The 25,907-nt window shown below is 42.9% G+C and overlaps 1 protein-coding gene across 1 annotated transcript in view; it reads left to right on the forward strand.

Moving 5' to 3' along the window:
* BCR (BCR activator of RhoGEF and GTPase) overlaps positions 1 to 25,907 on the forward strand; it is a 93,555-nt gene that overhangs the window by 39,947 nt on the left and 27,701 nt on the right. The window contains exons 2-8 of the mRNA XM_062631336.1: positions 6,752 to 6,936; positions 16,720 to 16,824; positions 17,320 to 17,505; positions 21,036 to 21,143; positions 22,849 to 22,909; positions 23,802 to 23,854; positions 24,206 to 24,346. Coding sequence (XP_062487320.1) covers positions 6,752 to 6,936; positions 16,720 to 16,824; positions 17,320 to 17,505; positions 21,036 to 21,143; positions 22,849 to 22,909; positions 23,802 to 23,854; positions 24,206 to 24,346 — 839 coding nt within the window. The remainder of the gene's footprint in view (positions 1 to 6,751; positions 6,937 to 16,719; positions 16,825 to 17,319; positions 17,506 to 21,035; positions 21,144 to 22,848; positions 22,910 to 23,801; positions 23,855 to 24,205; positions 24,347 to 25,907) is intronic.

The raw sequence follows: 25,907 nt of genomic DNA on the forward strand, positions 1-25,907 counted from the left end.
GGTCCCTTAGGGGAGGGAGGGTGGAGAGAACCCCCTGCTGTCTCGCTGCTTCCATATGCGAGGTACATTGCTTTCTTCTTCTGCCATCACAAAAATAAGATGCAGTTCTCAATCTCTGCATGCATGCGTATATGTACACTGACGTGCACACACAAACACACCTTTGCCCTTAAAAGAAAATGAAACATTGGGTAAAATTTCTATGTGCCAGATACTTGTTTCTGCCACTTAACATGCTGCAGAAAGAGACAACCTCTTACAATGGGAGAGGGGAGGATGCAAACCTGAAATAAGTATGGGCAATCTGCTGAAGTTCTGGATTCACAGAACTCCTTTTTTTGTTGCTGTATAAGCTGTAGTTGTCATTCTAAATACATAGCTGGACACTGGAAACCTTCCTTCCTGGGGTACTGTTCCCCTTCTGTCCTGTTCCCTAATGAGTGCTTCATTGCAAGTTGTCAGTCTGCAGCACGCTTCCAGAGCCCATTTCATGCCTGCCTGCAGAAAGGAAACAGCAGCTTGGCTGCAATGCATGAAACTGCTGGTTTAACTCTGCCTTGGTTTTGTGTGCTGATGGATGCTCCCTGTGGGTGGTCTGTTATATTTCACTGCAGTTCTGCTTCTGTAACCCATGCTCCTAAAGGCCTTCTTCAGCAGTGGTGAGCAACATCATCCTCTGTGGACATTTTTCTTCTATGGCAAATGATGGGGGGCCTTGTAGGAGTCTCAGCACTGATAGTTGGATTCTCTTCATGTGCTTAATGGAGAAATACCACTTGAGGCCGTAGGCAGGCTTAGAGCTAGCTTTTGTTCCCTTTTGCTGTTCTGCTTTCATGCTCATCTAATACTAAAGGATGAATTTGTGAAGTAATGGGATTTGTTGCTGCTAAATGAATTGGGTTTGTATATGAGTGAAGACTTCAGGTTTCACTATGCATCTTTACATGTAGATGTACTGTCTTTACGTGTAGATGTACTGTCTTTACGTGTAGATGTACTGTCTTTACGTGTAGATGTACTGTCTTTACATAGAGAAAAGATACAGAGCATGAAGGAGATGGTTTGGAGTCTGTTTAGCGTTGTAGCAGAGGTTTTTCTTCATCAGTCTGAGAAGAATAAAGCCATAGGGATATGGCATGATCTTTATTCTGGGACAGGCTCCTGATACAAGTAGACAGCATAATTATTGTTTATGGATCTCAGTTCTGTGCAAAAGTGTAGAAGGGTTTGGAGATGATGATTCAGAAGGTATCAGGGAAGTAAACAAGATGCTTAGTTTCCCATAGTTTAACTCTCCTGTGTTTTTTAGAAAGTGCTGCTGTATCCCCTAGGCAACTGCATTCACAGCCTATCCACACCAAAATAATTCTACATGTGCTGGGCCTGAATCCCTGGTTCCTCTTCAAGTAGCCTGGCCAGCACTAAGAAATAAATGACATGATTCTGTATTGTTTATTACCAGGCAGACAGCAGTATGTAAAAGCTGGAGCTAAAGCTGGTAAGGCGTATTAGTAACTTAAAGGTTTCCCTAAGGATGGAGGGGAAAAAAAAGAAGAGGGAAGTGGAGATAAGTCTTTCATTTTGGTAGCTTATGGCCAAACCAATTGTGTAAATCTCAGGAATTGACTCAGCTTCAGCCTAAAGGAAACTCAAGCAGTGTTTTGCTAATACGATGTCTTCAGCACATCATATTCATGTACATCCACCCTTGAACTACCACGCATGTATCCTTTCCGTTTGGATTTTTGTGCCATGAACTAGATCAGAGAGCTGATCCAGCTTAGAAGGGAAGATACTTTTCTTTGAGCTGGCCGAGTTCTTTATCTGGACCGTAGACATCTGTGGGGTTGCAGAATAAAGGGGTAAGAGGGGAAAAGGCCATGCAGTGGTTTATGGTTTGGTGGGGGAAACCTTAAACCTTACTGCTGCCAAGACAATGCATTGTCAAACTATGGCCTCACACATTCCCTGGCATAGAAACACACAGTCTGAGGATGCAAACTGCCTTTGCTCTCTTCTGCTCTGCAGCTGCAGGAATGTTTTTGGAGTGAGTGTAGACATTACAAACTTGTGCTAGCCTTGGTACCATTTACAATGAAACCACAGTGATGTGGGGCTTTGGCATGAGGTGCAACTCCCTTCCCCCTCTAGGACTGTAGGTATTTACTTAGGCAGGCAGGTCTGAGCTGCTGCAGCTTCACCGCTCCTTTAGCGGGATTAGCTGAGCACAGTTAGCTTGGAAGCTTCTCTGTGTGCCGCTGTTAAGCCTCTCCAGCAGCTATGGATGTTGTGATGCTGTGAAAGTATGACACATGCATTGAACCATTGTGTGGCCCTGGATTAGACACAGCAAATCTTTCTTTTTACTTATAAGTTAATTTATTTTTCCCTTCCTGCTTTCAAGTTAGATGGATGACTGGATTTCATATTCCCAAAGAATGAACGTGGCACCCAGCAGGAAGGGTGTAGGCAAAAGGAGAAGGGAACAGTGTTTCTGTGCTATGTCCAAGTGCCAGTGAATTTGTGACAAACTGTAAATTTGTTAGATTCTTCCTTACACCCAGCCAGGTGAAATTTGAGCCAGTGAAGGAGAGGAGCAGTTTAGAAGAGGGGACAAACAGGAAAATAAAGGAATACTAAGTCTGAGAAAACCAAAAGAATGAAAAGGGGATAGACATGAGAAAGGAAGTGAGAGGATGGCAGCAGTAACTGAGGAGGGGAGTGGTGGAACAGATTCATAAAAGCTGGAGCAAAGCAAGGCCAGGGAGGTTCAGAACCAAGAATGGAAATAAATGAGGGTTTTAGCAGAATATGTGAATTGGTGATGAACCATTGTAGTAGCCCCAGGTAGATCATTGCATCTGAAGATTGTGCTGGTGCAGGAGAGGAGTTCTATGAGAGAAAGCTACTCACGGGTGCTGAGAGGGCTCATTTCTGTAAGTCACAGCTGCTGCTCTTCTCTATGGCTTAGGCTCTCCTACGGGTTACCCAAAGACGAGGAGAAAGGGGCCCTGCTGGTGAGGTGAGAGAGGTACAACACATTTAGTAGTGTCCTCAGTATCCCTCCCTGGTGCTCTCTCAATACAGCATATGTGAGCACATCATCCTGGCATGCCTACCTTTTGTCCTTAGTTGTCCTTGGTCAGCAATTGGCATTCCTGTATTTCATCTTTCTCTTGTTTTGATTGCTCTGTTACTGATGATTTGCTGGCTGCCTCTGAAACGAGAATAAGAACCTATTTAATGCTCACCCTGCCTGAGACACTGGCTAAGAAACCAAGAGCTCTTGCTTGGGCCAGGCTGCTGTCTCCATTGCCATCTAGAACAGCAGCACCTGGAAGTGTCTGAGCAGGTGAGCTGCTGGCTCTAATCTCTGCTTTGCTCTTTTTGCTCCCAGGTAGAGCCTGAACAGCCTGTGCAGCATTGTGAGGGTTTAGGATGTCTGAATAACCTAGTTTCCCTAGCAACAGTGGTCTCTCTAATCACAGAGATAAAAGTCTACCTCTGTTATTAGTGTTAAGACTTGCATAGTGTGTCTGGCTACAGTAATACTTAGCTTCTGTTGGAAAAAAAAAAGGTAGAATAAAAGCAAGAAGGTCCTTGTGCCTTGGAGATAATTGAAACCTCCATAGGTAAATTTCAGTGCTGCACGCAGCAGTGATAGAAAGAATAGGGATTATAACTACTTCTAAGCTTTTTAATGTGTGAGGGATCCTTGGAGGATACAGAAATAAAGTTTTAAATTCTGTATGGAGCTTTCTGTGCACAGATCTCATGGGCAGGCTGTGACACTGATGGATTCATTACTTGTTGAGATGTGTTATTTTCCTTTGTATGGATAGGGAGACAGTGATTCAAAGGTAGACTGAATCTTGTTGCATAGCTAGGAATAGATCTCCTCTTCTGAGCCTAAGTCCTCCACCTGCTCTTGCCTTCAGTTTCTCTGATAAACAGATAAAGGTTTCCCTGTGCAGTAGGAGACAGAACATGTTATGGAAGGTAGAAGTGTGAAGCCTGCTTTTTAGCAGGAGAAAGTGAGGAAAGTAAAAACACTGTGATTCACTGCAAGCCTTTCTGCTAATATATTTTAATCTACATTCACTCCTCCATTAACAGAAGTGGAGAAAACTACAAATTTTGACAGCAAGCATTGGGAGTGAAAATAAGTATTCCTGCCTTAATTTCTGCACAGCAACATGGTCCTGCTACAGCATGTGTTCAGGAGGAGCTGGTTTGGACAAAAGTAGTTTGAAGAAACTTTTGAAGGGAAACAAAACCTCTTGCTTGACCAAAGCATGAAGCCTACATAAGCACCCAGTGCTGATGTTCCTCCTTGGATAATGCCAGCGTTAAACTGTAAGCAATGCCTTGCAGGCTTCTTGGGTTAGAAAGTTGCACCAGACACAACTGAATGGAAAACAGGTATCTGTACTCCTCCACCAAAGTTACATGGTGTTAGGGTTTTGTGGTGTGGGGTTCTTCTTATTGTATGTTTTAATGTGGCATAAATAGTGCAGGGATGCAATGAGCCACCTAGCCTCCTTCCTCTTTATTATTCTGGTTCGTGTAACAGTCCCTTACCCATCTGGCCAAACAAGAGACCATCCATCTTGTGTGTGAGGAGGGTAGCTGTACTTGTTCTTTTCAGTGTTTCCTCCCCTGTTTGGTGGGGCCATTCTGTCTTCTCTCTGCATGCTTTTACCTAAGGAGCTTTTGAAAATTCCAGCCTGAGATGTGTTTGGCTTGCAGGTGTAGACATTGTGCAGCTTTGGGATATCTAAAAGTTCTTTTGTTTGTGACTGAATATCCTTATTTCAACAACTCCCTTTCAAGCCCCTGTTTACCAAATCAACTTAATAAGGTGTCTTCTGAACGGCTGGGGAGCTCTGGAAACCTCTAACATCTAGACAAAAGTCTCTTCCAGAGCACATGTACCACTTCTCTCCCCTCCTCCCCATTCCTGTGGACTTGCTCAATCTAATGAGCATTTTGAGGAACTCTTGAGAGCTTCTTGAGCACAAGGTAATACCACGAGTGGGTGGGTGACATAAAATTCATTGAGCTTGTTAAAATAATATTGCCATAGTCCTTCAGCAGCCTCAAGGCCTCATATAGCTGTTCTTAGGCTGGGTGGTATTTGGTATGAATCAAGACAGAGGCTCACTTCTACAGTGGGTTTATTGTTGGATTTTCAGTATGTTTGCGTAAATTCCCTAGACCAGCTCTCCCTCCTGAATAAGCCACATGGATCAAGTTTTATTCTGTTCCACACAGAGTTCACATCCTTTACTGGAATGAGTCATGCTTTAACTGAGTTTAGTGTGAGGGAGGAAAGTGGGCTTTAAAATGTTACTCCTCCACCCTGCCTTAGTGATGTATAACACAATTATTAGTATGCTTGGCAACTGCTGCTTAGTATGTTCACAGAACCTGGATATTTGTGAAAACAAGTAAAAATTAGTTCTACTTGTGTTTGAGTGTGAATTTAATGCATTATTTTAAACTTGTAAGACAAAATACCTTTGGTTTTTGTTTGTTTTTTATACGTGTGACTTTGTTTTCCAGAAAGCTCCTTGCTACTGTAAAAGTGGATCTCGCTTATCTCCCTGTGGTTATTTTTTAGTCTGGGGAGAAGAGTGGTGTTTTGTGACCTGTAAGTGAAAGAAGAGAAACAACCCTACCATTTAAGTGCAGCCATGTGTGGCAGTTCCTGTTACACATGGGACATGTGGGCATGACAGGTGAAGGTGCTTTCCAGGCCCATGTAACTCATACGTAAGGTTGTCTCCAGCTTCTCTCAGGCAAGATGTGTGTGAGGCAGTGCCACTGTGCAGAAAGCAAGTTTTGGTCCTCTTGTGTATATTTCTTTGTGCAATGAGGTGAAAGACCTTTTAACCTATGGTACAAGGATCTGCTCACTGTGTCTTGAACATAGATTTTTGCAGAAACAGTCTCTGTATGCAGCTACTAGAAGTACCAGAACCAATTTTACTACTCATCTTTCCAGCTGAAGTTCATTGATATCTCATACAGTAATGGTTAATTTGATTATTCATACCACATATTCACGATTGGTTTTGGTTGGGTGGTTTGTTTCTGTTATTTGGGGGGTGGTGGTGTAGGAGGGAGCAGGGTGGTGGTTTGTTCATTTGTGTAAGGAGTTAGTCCTCAAATGGAGGAGCAGGCAGTCAGTACAAGAGAGCCTCTTAGGATTTTATTTTTGACAGTAGGCTGGTCCACTTGACATGTAAGACCTTTCTTTCTTTGTTCCTGAGAGGTCTGGAAAGAGTTATGTTTCTCCCATAGCTGTGTATTATCTAGGATTGCTAAACTGGCAGGTGCATCATCTGTTCTTGTTCAGCATTAAAAACCAGGGTCTATTACTCTAATGCACTATGTGCCTAACCCCAGACTGCAGAACTTTGTTGGAGCCTGCAAAAGGATGAAATTTTTATGCTGATGCTTTTGAGGGAGTACTTGAGGGAAGGAGCTGTAATTAAATGAACACTGATTTTAGATACTGGAAAGGACTTTACCTTTTAGGACTTAGAATGACTGAAGTGAGCGTTTGGTGCCAACATGAGTGTAATTAAATTTACACCTCCACTTGATGTATATTTAGCTATCACTGACTCTGGGTTTGCTGATAAGTAATCATAATAGGTGGGAGGCAGGCAGTGCCCTGGTTGACCAGCCTATCTCCTGCCCAGCTTGACTCTGACCAGACAGATTTTTCTCCTGTGTTTTCCAGATGCTTCATTCAGTGGCACACCACCTAGCTATGCCTATGATGCAGACCGTGCTGAAGAACAGAGGCGACATCATGATATGATGCCCTATATTGATGACTCGCCATCATCCTCACCCCATCTCAGTTCCAAGAGTCGGGGCAGCCGAGACACCCTATCTTCAGGGTCTCTGGAATCTACAAAATCAGTGAGTTCTTTTCTGCCTTTTTTGAGTCAGCAAAGTCTTACAGGTTTGCAAGGGCTAGAGTGCTTGAACAGGGAGCAAAGACAGGGAATACCAGCACTGTAGGACAGATTACCTGACATAATATAACAGTGCCTGATTGATATTGTAGATGTAAAGCTAAACTGAGGTTTCTAGCTGATGCTGAGCCTGAACTTCAGGGATGAGTGTTGTGTGTATGCTTTTTAAGCCTCAGTTTTTCACCCTTTGTGAATTTTAGTGGAGAGAATAGGTGATTAGTTGCTGTTGAGAGGGTCTCTAAATACCAAATATTTTGGAAAGCAGACTCTGAAATAAAGTATCCTACATTATGATGTTCATACATCTGTGCACGTGGGTTGTCATTGCCTTTCACAAGGAAAATAAGAGTTGTTTTCAGGTAGATTAAAGGCTTTGATAAAACGTCTAGAATATAAGATCTGTTTCCCTCACCCTATGAAAATGGAGTAAGTGGAATTAAAACTGTCAGTTCTGGAGTATGGTTACTTTGGGTAGCAGGTGACCACTTATAATAAATTTGACTAATCACTAAATAGCTCTCTATATAGTCTATGGTGGATAAAAAGTTCAGAAGGGACCACCTAGCCTGACCTGTGGTTTGATGTGGACCTTCAGGATATCCTGCCTTAGTTTTGCTTCAGGTTCAGTATCATGGAACTTAAGGAAAATTTCTGGTTTTGTTTTTACAATAGCCTTGGTAGACTCAGCTGCTTGCCTTGGTAAATAACTCTTGACTCTGCTAACTTCAGTCAGAAACGTCTTAAATATTTCAGCTTAAGTTAACTTGTTTGACTTTCAACCTTTGTTTCTCTTTATCCTTCTTCTATTGTAGAGAACTCAATCCTAAGATGCTGTTTCCCTGAATATCTTTGTCATCTGCAAACATTTGGTTTCCCCAAGTCATTCATAAAAAAACTTAATAGCACAGAGACAACTGTCACTTCCTTCCTATTTCTAAGAAAGCGTAGCCAAACAACCTTGAATTCCCACACTGTAAATGACACTTTGAAATCTGTCAAGTGGCTTAGCTTATGTGTTGCCTTTATATTGTTCTATTAATCAAGGTGTCATGGGAGAAGAAGATGGGTATTTTACAGATATTGGTGTATATGTAGATCTACACCATCAGCTTTATCTACAGGTTGTTTTTCTTTCTCTTGCACCAGAATGATTTCAGGAGTTGTGACAAGTTCCACAAACCATTGCTACTTAGAGTTAGTTATATACATCCTTCTATTATGCTTTATTGGTTAGTGCCAGATCATATGCTTCCTTACTTTTTGTAGGTTGTATGTTAGAATAAGAAGCCTACTTGAGGCAGTGTTCTTGTTCTTTTTTTCTCATTTATAAAAATGCATTGTCAAGTTATCTTCAGGCATTAGCATGTACATATGTTATTATTTGCTTAATTTTATTTGAATATAAAGTATGGAATATAGTTAGCTTCTCATGCTTTAATCTATTAGTTCCGAGATACTATTTTTATCTCTTAAGATGAGAATTCTTAGGATACGCAAGAGGCTTTTGAATGAAGAAGTGGTCATTAGTAAATTCAAAAGCTCTAAGAACATTTTAATACTGGCTTGAGATTTTCAAGTTATGTTTCACAGGATGAAGGAAAAATGTTATGTGACTACATATGGCTGAGGGTTATCTGCAAAGAACCGCTTGTCATAGTGCCTGTGACTGGAGGCTTGGAAGAGACACTGCCTAATATTTAATCTTGCTCTTTATTTGTTTGAATATTTTCTCATAAGCATTTAACAGTAATTAATTTCAAAGTTATGTTAATGGTGTTGGAAGCCTGCCTTTTTAAAGATAGATTTTTAACATACATGGCAGATGTTGCAGATGTTTTATGGCTTCCAGAAGAAAGGGGTGTCCTGATAGAGATTAGACTTCTAATCATGAACCTCAGCTGCTTCAGTTGATCCTGCTGTAATTAGTCCACAAATGACAATACCACTAATGAAGGATGGTCCATGACAAGGAGGAAGAGACTAATTTATAGATGGTTGCAGTATTTCCCAAAGTAATTAAACTTTCTGTCAGCTTGTACTGAAGGAATGTTTTTAGCTGTGGTGGAAAAGACATCAGTAACAAAATAAAGTGTCAAACACTGTGCTGAGCCAAGCACATAAAAGGTTTTGGACGAGGAATACCATGTCTTTCCTATTTTCTTTTTCATTACACTTGATTAGGAAAAAACACTTTTTGTTTAGCTGTGTTTGCTTTTATAGTTGTCTCCTTGCCTTTTGCTTCTTTCTTAGGTGCTTGCAATTACTTCTGAAAATTTTCAATTGTCTTTATGACCAGAGTCTAGAAATAAAAGATTTTCTGTATGTAACAACATAACGCATGCGGTACATACACTGCTTTGTCACAATACTAAGATTGTGAAGCCATTCAGAAGCTAGGAAATGCCTATGGTATCCAGCCTTCCCTTGTGCCTGTAGCCTTGCCTTGAAGTTTTATGATGATTTTCAATTACACAATCAAGCCTTTTTTTTTTTCTTCCTATGGTTCTCCTGCTTTGTTCAGTGTATGCAGTGAATGATACTCACTGTATTCAGTATTTTAACTCTAGAGTTATGTGTGCACCTTACAGGACACTGTGCAAACTGCACTCAGTGGGTACAAAAATACTCATTTCCTTTTGGCATGACCATTAACTCCAAATACAGTTGGAATGCTACACAGGTCTTAATTATCCTTGCAATGTTCCTGTGAGATAAGAGGTTGGTATGTTCACTAACCACTGGTAATCAAGGCAGACAGATTATAGGAAAAGCATCTGCTAATTTTGGGTGCTTAATGTGCAATGCATAATGTTCTGCAAGACCAGGCTCTGACTTCTGATGTGTTTTTCTTCATTTTTAAAGTAAAATCCCTTTAATTTCACTTTCAACCAACAGTTAACAACAGTGGAGTCAGGCACTGAGAAAATGACATTGCAAACAATGGTATTTTTTTCCCCTTATTATAATTCTAAGTAATTCTCTTAGTCTTGCACAGGCATAGCAGCATTCTGGTGTGATCCTCATATGCCTTATCCATATTGAGGGCATTTTGCTTTGACTTATTTTTGTGGCCTTACTCTGGGCTTTGTACTTTTCTGCCAAGTGTTTGAGTAAGTCCTTTCATCTCCTTATAGCAGCCTTTGGTTGGGTAATGCATTAGGGTTGCACATGGTCTTCCCAGCCATGATAGAGAAAGCACGAAGTGGCAAAAGCAGTGTCTCTGTCTAAAAGAGAATGAAGAGGAACGTCTGGACTGCTTCTGGAGGGCCTTCATGTTTTTCCCTCAATGTGCAGAGTGATCAACTCTCCCAGTGCCTCATGTTTTGTGTTTCAGGGAGTGAGGGCTGCAGTTGACTTTGAGAAGGTTTGTGGTGTTCTACACCTTGTCATCTGGGATCTCTTTTCTGATTCACCACCACCACCACCACCTGAATCATATAAGCACATTTAAAATACACTGGCTAGTCTCTCTCCAGACTGTACCACATCAGCCACCTCTTATGTATTCATGTTCCATTTGCTATGTGTCCATTGCACAAACGATCCAAGGACAGTAACCAGAGGCACACCAGCAGTAGCTTTGTCTGTGACCCAGAGAGCACATCATCAACACGGGTGTTTGTAGTGTGGATCTCAGCATCCCTTGACTCGTCATTTTTGTGGTAAGGAGGCCTTAACAAATGTTTCTGTTGAGCAAGCCATGTGGTACCCCTTCTTCTGGCTCTTCCAGAATGTCATGCTGAGCTGCTGGTGCATGTCCTGGCATAAATCCAGTGCTTTTGCCAGACTTTGTTGCTTTGAAGCAAGCATATAGGGGAGAGAGGAAAAAGGAGAAATAGGTTCCACTGATGTTTAAGTTGGTTGGTTGTTTAACTTCAAAAGTTATTTAATTTTCTGAACCTTGCTTTCTGTAACAGTTGAACTGTTGTGATTGAACTTACAAATAATTCTGGAAACCTGCCTTGACAAACGTTAGCCCAGGTGTTTGCCAAATAAAACAGTGATGGCTTCAGAAGGTTTCAGACAGTGTTTATAATAGGTACTAGCAATTCAGCCCCAGAAAGAGAAAGAATGTGAATGTGTCTATCTTCTCCATAAAAAAAGAGTGGAGGAGATACCTGGGTAGAGTTCAGTGAGGACAGAGGGGGAGCTTGCTACAGTGTTCTTGGGGCACAGAGAAGCTGAGAGTTATTGCTGAGAGTTTACAAGGGCATAGCTTGCAGCTTGAAGGCTAAAGAGGGGGTGGGAACCTGCAGTCTTCATGATCTTATTGCTGCTACTCATGAGGGAAGAGGTTACAGCTGTGGAAAGAGTAAAAGTAAGAAAGGCCTTTCAAGATCTTGCCAGTAAAGCCAGGCTCAAAGGGGTGTGTGTGGCTCTGGAGGTGGGCACAGGGCAGCTGGTGGAGAGGCTGGTTCCATCCTGTCCCCCAGAAACAAGAAGAGGAACTTTTCTAGGTTGAGAAGATGAATTTTTTGCCAAAATAGGTCAATTCTTGGGTATATCATGCCCAGGAAGGCAGGAATGCTAAAGCTGAGCAACTAAATCCTACTTTCTGTTCTGTCTGGATGGAAATTGGCTGCTACTTGGAGATTTGCAGGTAGAATTTCTCTTCCCTTTTCCGCTGTGTGGGCCCTGGTTAGCACAGCGCTGGCCTGTGTTGCTGACCCTCAGACTAGGTTCTTTTGTTCTCAGTCTGCCAGCCATGTGGAAAGAGGGGTATGGCAGAGCAGGTTGTAGATTTTTCTTCTAGCTTGGTCCCGGGGGGGGCAGAAAATCTGACCTCTGAAGCTACATCGCTAAATGGGATTACTGGTCTGCTTGGTAGCTCTGTTGCTAGCTGGTCCTTCCCTCTCCAGCATTTCCAAATCCTTCTTCTTTCTTCCTCTCAGTATTTGGTTTTGTTTGGTTTGTTCTACTGTCACTTTTCCTTCACCATCCCCAGCAGATGCAACTTTTCCTTTTTATTCTCCAATTCTTTGCTCCTTAAGGGCTCTGCCTAGATGCACAGCCCTTCCTGAGGAGAACTGGCACACCAGGACTGAGGTTATAAATAATGTTGGCTTCTTTCCCTGCTCCTTCCCCTCTGTGCATGGAGCATGATTGTCTTGATTACAGAATTCGCCCTGTTTAATATCACCGAGACAATGAGACACCTCCAGCTTGTTTAGCAGATGCTTTCAAAGATATTTACACTTAAAAAATGGAAATGAATGTGTTTTCTCTTTTGTAGTCAGTCAGCTTCTCTATGAGATTCTGAGCCGTCCTTATGGGAAACTTCTCCTTTGAATGTATTCACTGCACAGCATATGAACACACTGTACCAAAAGAAGGTCTGAGAGTTAAAGTGCCTTTTATACGCCCACTTTGAATCACTGATTCTCTTTACAGAGCTGTGCTGGCAGCAAGCACTCTGCAAAATCTGATGTATTGTGGTTTCTAGATCCTTAATCTGCGTTCATCCAACATTTGCAAGAAAACACCGCTGTTAATTTAAACAGCAACCAGAAAGCCAGAGTTCTCTAAACAGCGTCAGGAGGGGCTGAATCTGTCTAATCCTTGGAGCTAGTGAATCTCAGGCTCGCTGTAATTGAATACAACATGCAATGCCAACCTGGTTAGTAAACTGAAGTACTTAGGCTGACAAGCTGTAAACACATTGAGAACAGCCATGGCTCAGGGCCAGTGTATCCATGTGCTCTCATATCTTCAGTGCTTCTCACCACTCTGACTGGCCTTGCTTCAGGTCGCAAGATTGCACTTACGGCTGTGACTCAATCTTTTGAGTTTTGAGTCTTTGGAATAGCAAGAAGCACCACCCAGCTGTGAAGAAAACACCAGAACCTTATTGGCATGAGATACCCATGAAACTTTATATTGCTTTCCACCTTCCTTTTTGTTTCTTTTATTTTTTTAATGTAGTTCATGAGGAGCAGGAGCAAAGCACTGGTTGTTCAGACCTGGCTGGGAGTTGGGTCCTCACAGCTCCTATGGCAGGCAGACAGGAATGCTCTGGCTGCTGCCCTGTGATAGCCTTGTAAGACAGTTTTGGTCTGAAACGTGTGTCGAGGTAACCAAAAGATGGAAGGGCAATAGTGAAAGGCTAGAAATGAACGCTGGCATCAAAGAGGCAGGGACAGAGTGAGAACATGAAATACTGGTCAGACTTGTACAAGTGAAAAACAGGCTAACCAGGCTGGGTGGGAAGCATGGGGTGGACTGCTGACCACCAGGCACTCCCTGCTGAGTGGTTAGAGTTTGCCAATGCAGGCGTCTCCCACATCCTGCTGGGACCATCCCATCTGTGCTTTGGTTAATAGGTGTATTTTTCTCTAGCCAATCCCAGCTCCTCCCCTTGCTACAAGCAGCTCAAAGATTTTGACTGCTTCCTTCTTGCCAGGGTAGGGGAAAGGAGTTCTTGGCCTTGACAGGTCTCCCTGAACTGATGGGAGCTTGGTGCTTATGCCCAGGATGTTGCCTCTCTGAACTGCCCTTCTGCCTGGAGTGCAGAAGCAGAGAAGCCAGTGAGGGTGTTGTGGTCACAGTCTTGCTCTTTGGTTCCCTTTTTGTCAGATATGGGCAAAGCAGAAGATGCCCTTGGCACTGGGTGCACCACATCTTGGCGTGCTGTCTCGGAAAGTCAGTCTCTTTTTATCTCTGTCTGCTAATTGCTGTGCCTTGTTTTGGGTGAGCAGGTGAGCCTGTTCCCAGTTCTGTAAGTGAGGAATGTTGTAATACCAACTCATAAATTTACTCCTCTTCTTCCTGATGTAGGCACCAGCTCCCAGTGAATTTCTCAGGCCTGGGGTACATTTCACAACACGTGTGACTTAAAAAGCACCCTGAGGCTGAAGAAGCACAGGGGCTGTTCTCCAGATGTTCATGTAGCAGCAAGAGCTGCTGCTCAGTGCAACCCCAGATGATGTTCTCAAAAAAGGCCTCCCTCGGCAGGAAGCTCTTGTCAGGGCATGGGCCCTCAGGAGGAAACACAGTGGCAGCACAATGCAGACACAGCAGCACCATGGTGTCCTATTGATCCCTGGCACAGCAGGAGCAGCAGGAGATCGTTTTTTTCATATATGAGGAATCTGTATGTAAATTTGAGGTATTGCATTGGAAACCTTGTTATGTGCTATGTGATTGTTGGATAAACTCCCCCGAGGGTTTCTCCAGCAACTGCTGTACTGTAGCTTAAAGCAGCCAGGCCCTGCCCTGTCTGGCTGCATCTGAGGCTGGTTTTGCAAGGACCAAGCTTGGAAAATACTCCTATTAAAAAGGGTTTGGACAATACCATGGACTTTGCAAAGTAACTTCATGATAATGGCCAGGAAGGAAGGCCTCTAGTGTGTCCTGGGAGATGTTTGTCTCTCTGAAAGAACATCTCTTTTAAAGAGAGGAAATTAACATTCAGGCAGAAAATGCTGTCCCTGTCAGCTGACGGTGCCCAGCAAGAACTGGCTTGTAAATTAAAGCTTTCATTTGTGAAGAGGAAAACTGCTCTCAATGCCATAAGGAAAACAGTTGTGCCACTGTTGTAATGAGGAAGTTTGGATTATTTAAATAACCTGTGATTGTGTGCTGCTCTTTACAGATGTTCCAAACATATTCAGCTGGCTTTTAATTCCTCACCTCCTCCAAGAGAACCTGCTAAAGAGCATTACAGTGCTTTGTCAATATTGACCAGTTACTTCATCCTCAGCAGTGAGGACTTTGGATCCCTGTTAGTTTTTCTCAATGCTTCTTTGTGAGGCAGTGTTTTTCTTTTGTAAATGTTGTAAGAAACCTTTGGAAACCACAGAGGTATTGTGTTTTCCTTGCAGCAAGGCTGCTACATCCCTGCCTCTTTGGATGAAGGCAACCTTTGTTAAGCATCATGGGGCTGTCTGTCTGGATTATGTGTATGTAGCCTGCCTTGCAAAATGGTCCATGAGGCAGCCGTCCAGGCACTGCTGGTACAGAAATCATAAGGAATGGTCACAACATTGTTGCACATTTCTCTTTGAGCTGTAACAGGCAGTCACCCGGGTGCTCTGTGGGTGCACAGAATCTGTTTCAGCATTCATTTTACCATGTAGTTTGTCACTGGTGTTTTCCTGAAATCTTCTCAACACGACTGTTGAATTACAAATTCCTGGCTTCTTTGAGACGCCCTTTCAAGATTTTAAAAGGCACTGTGGTTCTTCCTGAATGTCACTGAAGGGGTAGAAAGGAAAGACAAGTTCTTCTTTCCATGTAGTACCTGATGCGCATGTAAATTTTACTCATTTCCTTAGAACAGCTTCTGTCTGCCACTTTTATTTAAGAGGTTATGGTGGGATTTGACACCTCGCAAATGTTTTATAAAATCTTTTAGCCTAGAAAATAGCTTGTGAAATGTAATGAAAGTGTTCAAAAATGAGGGTGGTTATTGATGAGACTGAGTCCAGAAATATCTGAGACTGTTTCTGGCTTCATGTGGTGTGTAGGCTCAAAGTCACACTTGGAATGTGCTACTTACTGTAAGCTTACCTATGTCCAGGATATTTTCTCTCCATAATGAACATCATATATGTACATCTGCAGGGTTCAAAGCATAGGACCTAAAGTAAACCTAAAGTAAATGGAGGTTTTTTTGTCAGCTGTAGGGCTTTATGTTCTGTCAATAGAGTGGTGCATACTGCTATGTTTCCTGATCCTCCTGCTGCTGAAATCAATAGGTGAAGATTCCTCTGGGTATTAAGAGGGGTAGGAAGAATGGAGCCCCGAACAACCTACCCAAAGCCCTTGAGAAGTATCCACCCTTTCAGATCCATCTACTGACTCTATTCTTAGAGACATTTAACAATATAAAAAGGTTGCAAGAACTGGAAAAAGCTATTTTGTGAATGACAGAAATAAAAGGGACTGAAAATAAGACTTTCTAAAAGGGCGGTGTTTCTCATGATTTATAACCTCCATTGTTCAGCCATGGGGGTTTTAGTTTTTTTTTTTCAGAGCTTATTGAAACACTCCATTTCATTTTATCAGGTTAAACATTTTCCAGGTAACAGTTTTGGTTAAGAACTCCTTCATGTAATCCCAGTAAGAAAATCAGCATGTGCCTTCCAAGCAGTGCTGATTATTCCATCCTCTGACTAAAAATAGACATTGTGCAAGCTGGCACTAAAAAATAATTTGGTGAACAGTAGAGAGTGGGAGAAAGCACAGCAATCTTAACAGCAGTGTCAGGCTGGAGCTGCTCTATATTCATGCGCATCTGTGGAGGTGCAGGAAATGATCCTGTCTGCAGAGATAAACATGGTTTGGGATTAAGATCATGGAGAACTCTTGTGGGAGGAAAGAGTGAAATGCACATAATGCAAGGGTCCTTGTGATTTGTTTAGGAGGATAAATGCTGAATTTTGGAGTTCTGTGGTTTGAATTTAGTGAAGAGGTCTGGGCACCTAATTGAGGCACGGACGTTATAGGACTAAAGCCAACACCTGTAAATCATCTGAGTGACATCAGTTGCTAGGAAATACAAAAGTCTTTGGTTTATGTTTCTGTGTTTCTAGAAACAGGACACTGAGCTCAGGTAGGTCTTTTGCTTGGTTGGTTTTTTTTAGTCTGGAAGTAAAAAGCCATGCCCAGTATGCTGTGGTCAGCTGAATGATACCTTTAACCGCATCCTCATTCTTGGCTTTTTTTACCTCTTCTCCACCTTTTTTTTTTTTTTTTTTTTTTTTTTTTCTCTTTAACATCTTTGTAGAGTGAGCCAGACCTGGAGAAAGGCCTGGAGATGAGAAAATGGGTCCTATCAGGAATCCTAGCCAGTGAGGAAACCTACCTGAGCCACCTGGAGGCTCTGCTGCTGGTAAGTGCTGGTGGCAGATACCATTTCAAACACTGGTACTTGAATTTTCATTGCTGCTTCCGTCTAGAGTTTCCCAGAACTTCACATATCATGGGTTGCAAAGGGAACCTGTTACTCCTCTGATAGTGAGAGAGAGGCTTAAAGAAAGGACTGGATATGGCACAACCAGGCAGTTATTAGTGTAGTAGTATCCAGGAGCCCTATCTTTTAAGTATCCTGTGCTAATTATTAGACATATTGTTGTACAGTTGGACAGAGATGAAGGAAATTGATTGCAAAGGGATTTTAATGGCACCATTAATATCCTGGGGAAAATCAGGTGTGACTGATCCCCACGAGAGAACTTGTTAATGTCGCACTTTCAGGAGTTGTGTGAATGCAAATATCGCTTATTAATAGGATGAAAATCAACTCTCTGGAGGGATGTGTTGTACTGTGGCAAGGGTGAATGTATTTGGTTTGCATGATAATGATTTCCTTCTTTCCTCATTTCAGCCTATGAAGCCTCTGAAAGCAGCTGCCACCACCTCTCAGCCTGTGCTGACTAGTCAGCAGATTGAAACAATATTCTTTAAAGTGCCTGAGCTCTATGAGATCCACAAAGAATTCTACGATGGGCTCTTTCCCCGAGTGCAGCAGTGGAGTCACCAGCAGCGTGTAGGGGACCTCTTCCAGAAGCTGGTGAGTCAGCTGCCATCACCAAAGGTCCTGGTACCTCATTCATCTCACAGGTGCTGGTGTGGTTCACTTTGTGCATAGACTGAAAGGATGAAAGCCCATACTTCACTGAAGGGCCTGCAGCAGAAGCAGCTGTTTCATTGTCTGTAATTAAAGACTCCAGCAAGCTTTGCTACTAATACAAATACAATATCAGAGAAATGTTGAATCTCCAGGGTATCTGCAGTGTTTTCAAACCATTTGCTTTAGAGGAAGATGGCAGAATGGTAGTGTTTAAAAGCACACTTTTTAACACCAACAGCTAAGTGTTTCTCATTCTTGCTGAAGTCCTTCACATGTACTTCCTTTCTGTGATGCATTGCTCTATCTTCTGCTGATTTTCTCTAGTTTCTGGTCGTCACCTTTGGTTTGCTTTCCTGGCCTCTTTTCCCCTTGCTGCTGTGCTGATCCAGTCAACCTGCTGCTGAGAATCCTCCAGGCAACCTCAACAAAATTCTCTTAGTGCAGAACAGTACAAAGGCATATACAGCGTACTCCTGAGGCTGAGTAAAAAATACTGAGTTTCTGAGCCAGATGACAAATTGTTTGCATTCTAGGAGATTCCTTTGGCCCCTTTAGCCTCTCCCCAAGCATGTGCAGAGAGTAAAGGATTAAAGAAGCTGTTTTTTTCCTTTTTAGAAAAGAACCTCTGCATTCTTGAGGTGCCTCTGATTCTCAGGGTAGGAGTGACATTCCAGTGAGGGGTTTATTGGATAGGAAGGGTGCTTTACCAGGGTCACTCAATTGTTAGCAGCTGTGGAGCCCAGCACCAGCCCCATCTCCTATGGAGCAGGAGGAGATGGGCCTGGAAGATGAGGTTTTCCATGCATGCCAGAAGCTCAAGATCAGAATATTGGAATCTGCTTTTCGCTGCCAGCATGTTTTAGCCAGAAGGGGTCAAGTTGGTATCTTGGTGAGTAGTTCATGGTATGCAATTTGAGCAACTGGTTTAAGAAGACCAAACCACCTGCTGCTCGTTGGAGGGAGTAAAGATAAGGCTGCTGAAAGTGGAAGCCTCGCAAACTGCATTGGAAGTGTAGTGCAGGAATGGAGATAGAACTAACTGAAGAAGACCTCAATATATTCTTTCCCACTGCTGGCTGTTGAGCAAGCTTTGAATTGCCATAAAGCTACTTAAACCTTTGTTGAAGGCCCTTTCTTGCTGATGATCGTCACAGGTGCAGGAGTTAAGCCTTTCTGGCACTCTGTTATGTTTCCCTGATTTTTCTGCATTTGTGACAGAATCACTGATTTTGTTGGATTAGTATTGGAAGCAAAGGACCAAGTTGCCCTAGTGCAGGAAGATTTGAGCTAGCTTAGCGGTTTCAGTTTCTGGTGCTTTAGTAGAGTATCAGTGGGAATTGTGAACTATTTGCTGGATGAAATGAAGCTAATAATTCTTGGCAGGCAATGGGTAGCAGCTAGATGAGATAGCAAGATCATCAGGCATTACAAGACATCTATACTGGATGTACATCAAATCTTTTGGAGCAGATTGTTTACTTGTAGTCATGTCATGCAATCTCATGATAAATCCTGGAATCCTTGTAATTATCCTGAAGTCCCTGGGGCCATTCATTTCCTTTAATATCATGCAAAACAAAGCACCATAAATTGAAGTTACAGACAGTGCATGCATAGAGTTTTAGAATTTCATGTGGTCTGGAGCAAAGTGTAATCCATTTGCAAGGTCAGTGACTGTTATTCCACCTTTTTCCTGTTGAAACTAAAGAAAAAAAAGATGCTAGGCATGTGGGTGTGAAAAACACTTCTCATTTTTGGGGAGTATTTTGTACACATTCTTAAACTAGAACTGTTTTTAGAAATGAAGAAATATTTAACTAATATTATCACTGGTAGTTTTCAAGAACTGAAAAACTTTCAATCAAAGGGTGGTTATTTCTACAAAGCTGGTTTCCTTTTCAGTGTGCTCTTTTTAATGGAAAAAGAGAAAATTTAAACCAGCATGAACACCGTGTGTGAGCATTATTGCTTTGATTGGAAGCTCAGTTTATAATGAAAAAGGTGATGGCATGTTTAGAGGAGGAAAACAAAAACTCAGAACGGTTGTTCAGGAGTAGCAAGAAATGGAAGAGCCACATAGGAATGGAGAAGCTTTACAGATCTGCTGTGTTAGCTGGCAGCATCCAAACCTGAATGTCATAAGCCCTGCAAATGATCAGTAATTCTGACAGCAGCTTCTTCCCTGAATTGTGCCCCATTGGCTCCACAGTCCTGGGGCGGAGGTCATCCCTGTTATAAGTGAGCCTGGTTTCCTTCAGCCATAGCTGTGTTATTTTGTATGGGGGTTGAGACTGGTTCCTAATCTTCCAGTAAAATGTGTCCCAGGAAACAGCTCACTGTTTCTCAGCCTCCCTTGTGAAGGGAGCGTTCTTCTCAGAGTGGCTTTTTCTCTTCCAATGTCTCTTGCACAAAACTCCGTAGGGAATGGGAAACGCAGTCATTGTAAGGGAGCAGGAGAGGAAAAGAGCACTGTCTGTGGAGAGTTAACTGCTCTGCCTGTTGCATTTCTTGGGCAGAAGTGTAAGGGAAGTTCCAGAAATAATAAGGTAAGTGCAAGTTCTGGTAACAAACTTCTCTGTAATGGAGCCTTTCAAGGCACTCCACCTGTTGGCTCGCTGCTGACCATGCACTTGCAAGCATGGTCAAGCTGCTGAGGTGTTTACAAGCACAGCCTGTGGAGCTCTGCAACACAAAACTATCTCTGCAGTCCAGACAAGCTTGGAAGCTACCCAGGGATTTCCTGAGCTGGATCTTATGTTCTCTGGCATGAATATGGGTGCGATTCCTAAGTCAGCAAGTGGAATTAGTACTAAGACTCAGTGATAATAGTGGCTTATTACTGCACTCTGACGCCTGCTCCATCTTCCTCTGGACCAATTGCCCTTCTGCTGGAAAAACTGCCATATTCTGTCACATAGTGCTGCTGTCACTGCCTTCCAGTTTGTACTCTGGATCTCCCTTCTATATTTTCAGCACTTCATTGCCTTTATAAAGGTGTCCACTAGTGCAGATATGGGTTAATATCTTGATTTGATTTAATGTCTCCATCATGCAAAAGCCAACAAGTAGCTTACTGGGGTCACATTTGTGCTGTTGGGCTGAATCATTCCTGTCTGATTCATATTTTATGGCAAATAGCCAGCAGTTCCAATTACATCAAGGAGCTAAGATATTAATAAATACTAATCTGGCAGTTCAGAAAGGAAAAATTGAAGGCAGTAATAAGGATGTCTCATTCTCACAGGCTTCCACATCCTTCACAAATGAACTCGTTCAGTACAGATTGAACCAAGTGCATGGGATCACCTGTGCAAAGCTTACGGGTCAGAGATGTCTTTCTGGGCTTGCTTAGCATGCTGTGTAATTCTGTGGCATGATGGGACATGACCTGATCACTGGATTACTGAGGCTGGCCGTCCCAAACTCTCTTCTTCCACAGCATTCATTTGATTTTGTTTTGCTTCCTGCAGGCCAGCCAGCTGGGAGTGTACCGGGCCTTTGTGGATAACTATGAAGTTGCTATGGAGACAGCAGAGAAATGCTGCCAAGCCAATGCTCAGTTTGCTGAAATCTCTGAGGTAATGTCACGGTGTTCAGACACACGAGCTGTCTGGATCTGACTAATACCCTGCGATGTCACTCCTGTCTGTCCTCCAAGAATCTTTGCAGCCCTGACTTATGGAGGAGGAGTTGTGAGCTCCTCTTAGACTCAGTGCTTCAACTCATGTTCTTACAGCCATTTATATGTTGGGCCTACAGAGGTTGTCACACAAACAGCTTTTATGTACTGTCCCCACCCAGGGGATTTAGTAAAAACCAGCATTGCTTTGAACTTGTCAGCTCTGTGCCACTGTCATGCACTTCTTAGAAGGGCAGGCTGTATTTGAGTTGCTAAGGTGTTTCTCTTGCTAATAATGATGCTGACTGGTGTAAAAAGCCATCCTTACTGGCTTGTATTATGGCTGTCAGTGGAATTGTAGGCTTCACTGGCACGGAGAGGGGAAGGAAACTGTGTATAAAAAGGCAGGCATGTCATTCGTAATCTATAGTATTATTCATTGGGCTGCTTCAATTTCCTCCCTTTAAGAGGAGTACCTCATGTCAAAGCATTTTGAATGCTTTTTCAGGCTCCCCAGGCCACCAGCTTTGCCTGCAAGGCATGGTCTCATTGATCCTTGTATTGAGGTGATTGTATCTTGAAGAACTCAGGTGCCAAGAAAAACTTGAACTTATATGTGTGTCCTTACAAACAAGCAGATAAATAATCAGAGCTCAATAATACTGGGGTGTTTATTGCTCTGAAAAAACTCCTGAGTACATTCAATGTTGCATGTCCCTTTGGATTTTTATAATAAAGAGGTAAAATGCGTTCCCTCTGTGAAATGAGGCTTGGTTTTGGGGACCTGCTGTACTACTCATCAGACTGCAAAAGTCTTCTATTCTTTCCTTTCCTGAGGATTTCCATCAGGTTCTGGTCCTTTGCCTGACTGACTCATTAGTAAAGTAGCTTCCCCTGTGCTTACTTTTCTATCAGTACTAAAATGCATTTAAAGGACATAACCAATTAGTAATATGTATAAATAGTATTATGGTAGTTCCTAGAAGACAAAATAGAGATTAAGGCCCTAGGGTCCTGGGCTCCTTGCAAATGCCTTGGTTTTGCTGTTTTCTGGAGGATAACTCTGAAATTGTGCTAGTATCTACTGTATTTGGAATGATGGTGTTAATACTTCTGCATTTGTGTCTTGGTGAGGATTTCAGAGCTCAGCACATTAGTGGATGTAGCTTCATAGTCCATGTGCAAAGTGAAGAGTCACAGGCATTGTTCTTTTCTGCCATGAAATTGCTGACTTGTCCAAGGTCACCCAGCTCTGAGTACAGGTATAAGAAAGTATAACCTGGGAGTACTGAATCCTAATCCAGTACTTTATATGGTGGTGTACACATGCTGTGACAATGGCTGCATCCTTATGGATATGTCTTTCTCCTGCAGGTGATATAAAAGCTCCACCATCCTTATCACTAGTGGTGGTTCCCTGCTTAGCTGCATCTCTGTTGGCATGCACTCCTAAGATAATTGTTTAATATTTGAGATATGTGGGTGCCTGTGACATGGCAGTGGTGGCTTTACCAAGAAGAAAAGCACATTTTTCCTTTGCTGACTTGCATTGTCCTCCATTCACTTTTAGGCCCTTCCTTAGAGGAGCAGACAGTGTCTTACATTCTTGTGTGATATTTCAAGGCGATTGACCATCTACTATGTGGGTTTTCTTTTTCTTTTAGAATCTAAAGGCTAGAAGCACAAAGGAATCTAAGGATCAGACGACGAAAAATTCCTTGGAAAGTGAGTGATCCATGCAGAGGAAACTGGTTTGTCAGGACTGTTGGAGGCTGTTGCCAAACCTCCACTCTCCCTTTTTCTTTTTAAATGCTGGAAAGTTATGGAGTCTCTGCCTGGGACATCAGTTCCCTTTTGCTAAGTAGCAGAGCTTGTGCACAGTAAGCTGCATGCATGCATGGGAAAGCCCCTGTCCGGTTTAAAACCTCATCAGTCCCTTTGGGCAAAACCAGGCCAAGCGAAGGACTGCTGTGATTTTAAGAGAACACCTGCTACCCAGTGATAGCACAAACACAATCCTACCACTTATTGTTATATGGGCTTTGCCCTGTGGTAGCATCCAGAGAGCTTGGTCAAGATCATGTTTCGTGGTGCTTGGCTCTGTGCACATAAGTAGAAGATGACCCATGTTATAACAAGCTTCCATACTCACTAATATAAAAGCCAGTCCCCTTCCTGTTTTGGCCCACTGTCAGGATTTGGAAGCACTCAACATGTCACGCAGAACTCCAGAAGGAGGAATGCACTTCCAGTCTTTGGCAACTTTGAGTGCAAGAACCAGTTCTGATCTGTGCAACCAGGCAGATTGCCAGGGAGTTATCCAAAGTGTCCCATGCTGTGTGCAGTTGTTCTGTACTACCTTTTGTGTTCCTCAGCCACTGCCTAGCAGGGCATGCTCACAAGTGGCCATGTGTTTGCTGTGAAGCATGTTTGTTTTGTCTGTGTGTTCATGTGCGTGTTATTGGCTGTGCAGCACATTAACCTTAGAGAAGGGAATTTTCCAGTAGCTCACTGGTTAATAAACCTGTGCCTTTACAATCAGTGGCAATGGACAAGTTCCTCTGTAGGGTTTGTATTTAAGTACCTCTTTCTTATGTTTCTGCTTTTTTGTTCACAGCTCTATTATACAAGCCAGTCGATAGAGTGACTCGCAGCACACTTGTTCTGCATGTAAGTATCTGAAAGATGGTTTTCAAACTTTAGACCCCTTTCTTATTTTCTTTGCCCTTTAAATTTGCCGTGAAGATAAAGGATTGCAAAAATAAACCTGTCATGCTGCATAAGAGCCTTTTACATTTACATTAAGCGGAGGGAGGTCATTGGTATGACCCTGCTACTTCTGCAGTGGTGTTACCAAAAAGTGCAGAGTGTTATTCTCTTCCTTTAGAAGTGAAGCCTTGCTTTAATCCGTAAGGAGAAGCTGGAGCATCTTGTCCAACACTTCTAGTTAGGGGCCTTCAGAACCTTCTGCTTTCCAGTGCTGCTCATAGCTCTGTTCTTTATTTGTGTTCCTGGTGTCAGGATTTGCTCAAGCACACTCCAGTGAGCCACCCTGATCATCCACTCCTGCAGGATGCTCTGCGGATTTCACAGAACTTCCTCTCCAGCATCAATGAGGAGATCACTCCTCGCCGGCAGTCAATGACTGTAAAGAAGGGGGAGGTGAGTCTTCCTGCTTTCATTATTTTCTCAGTTTCGAAGAGTTGATCCTTTTCTGTAGAGCAGACTAGGAAGTTACCCTATTAATTTGTTTGTTGCCAAGTTACAGTTTATGCAGTGTCCCTGTTCCCTGAAGAATGTGGTACAGCTCCCCTTTGTTTTCTGTTCAGAAAACAGTTTGGAGACCCAGAGGAGAAGTGTGATGAGAGTTTTGTCCTTAGCATTGTTATAATCATTTGTCTTACATAATTTCTGTGATGGGTATTGCTGTGCATTAAACGGACTTGTATTTTACCTGCAAACTGAAACCAAACGGGAAGCCTGGGAGGAGGAAAAGGTGAGGAAACACCACCTAGAAGCTGCAGTACTGGGAATTCAGTGCCCTTTGTCCTGCAAGTCTTGTTTGTTGTCTCATTTTGTCAACTGAGGAGGTCTGCAGCTGAGAAAAGGAGAGGCTGAGCAGTTGGAAGCTGAGGTAGAAGCTCAGACATTAGTCATCAGGGCCTCAGTGATAGTAGATGGACTCATTTAAGTGCATGTTGATTGGGTCATAGAAGATACAGCAGACTAAAATGCCCCCTTGCAGGGAAGGGAGCATTTAGTGTTCTCCAGTTGTCTGTCAGAATCTCAGTGAAGGATGCAGGCTTGGGCATATGTCATGCAGAATCCTAATGAGTTGCCAGAGCCCAGGCAGAGGGGCAGGCTCAGGAGAATGATCCTGAGGATTTCTTTTTGGAGTGATGTGTTTGTCAGATCTTAACCAGAAGGGGAGGCTTGTCAGGATTGGGCTCAGCAGGCCTGTTCACACTCTCACTGGTCCTGCTGTGACTCCATGTATGATGTGGGGAGGGAAAGAAGGGGCAGTATCCAGGGAGAGGGCTGTGGGTGTGTTGGAGGAGACTGGAAAACCTTGTGCTCTCCCTTACTGCACACATCTTGCATTGAGCCCAGGGAAGGAAAGGACTTGGTTTTGATGCTTCCCATAGTTTGCCTTTCACTCTGGGAATCTGATGGTGGAGACTTTCTGTAGTCATTTAGCATTAATATCCCACTTTTTTCGAAGCAGTAATACTGGATACATTCACTCTCTGCATGGCAACCCAGAGACACGAATCTGCTCCCAGCTACTCTGTGTGCATTAGTGAAGGCTGCTCCTTCCTACAAGCTACTCAGCTTGGGGTCATAGCTGGGTTTTGTTTATGGCTGTAAATCTTTCCTTTTCTGCTTATCCTTTCCTCCTACTCATCTTGCTGGTGCTTCCCCGAGGGTGACAGGACAGCGTGCAGTTTGCATCTCCTAATTGACTGCTCTCAATGCATAATGCATTTTTATTTTAATGAATCACCAGCTTGCTTTGATGGCTTTTTTCATTATTTGTCTTCCTCCCATTGAAATTTCCTTGGTGGAAAGGAAGGAGGGAAAACAGCTTTTTCCCCTCATGTATTGCTTAGGTGCTGATCTCAGTTATCTTTTTTCCCCAGTCCTCGCCTTTTGTATAGAATATTCTTCTCCTTTGAGTGCATCGTGGGGAGGAGTCGAATCTCCTTTGCCAGCCTCTTGCTCC

The sequence above is a fragment of the Pezoporus occidentalis genome, unplaced genomic scaffold, assembly GCF_034315485.1.
Source record: "Pezoporus occidentalis ecotype Australia unplaced genomic scaffold, CSIRO_AGI_Poc_V1 ctg37, whole genome shotgun sequence".
NCBI lineage: Eukaryota > Metazoa > Chordata > Aves > Psittaciformes > Psittacidae > Pezoporus > Pezoporus occidentalis.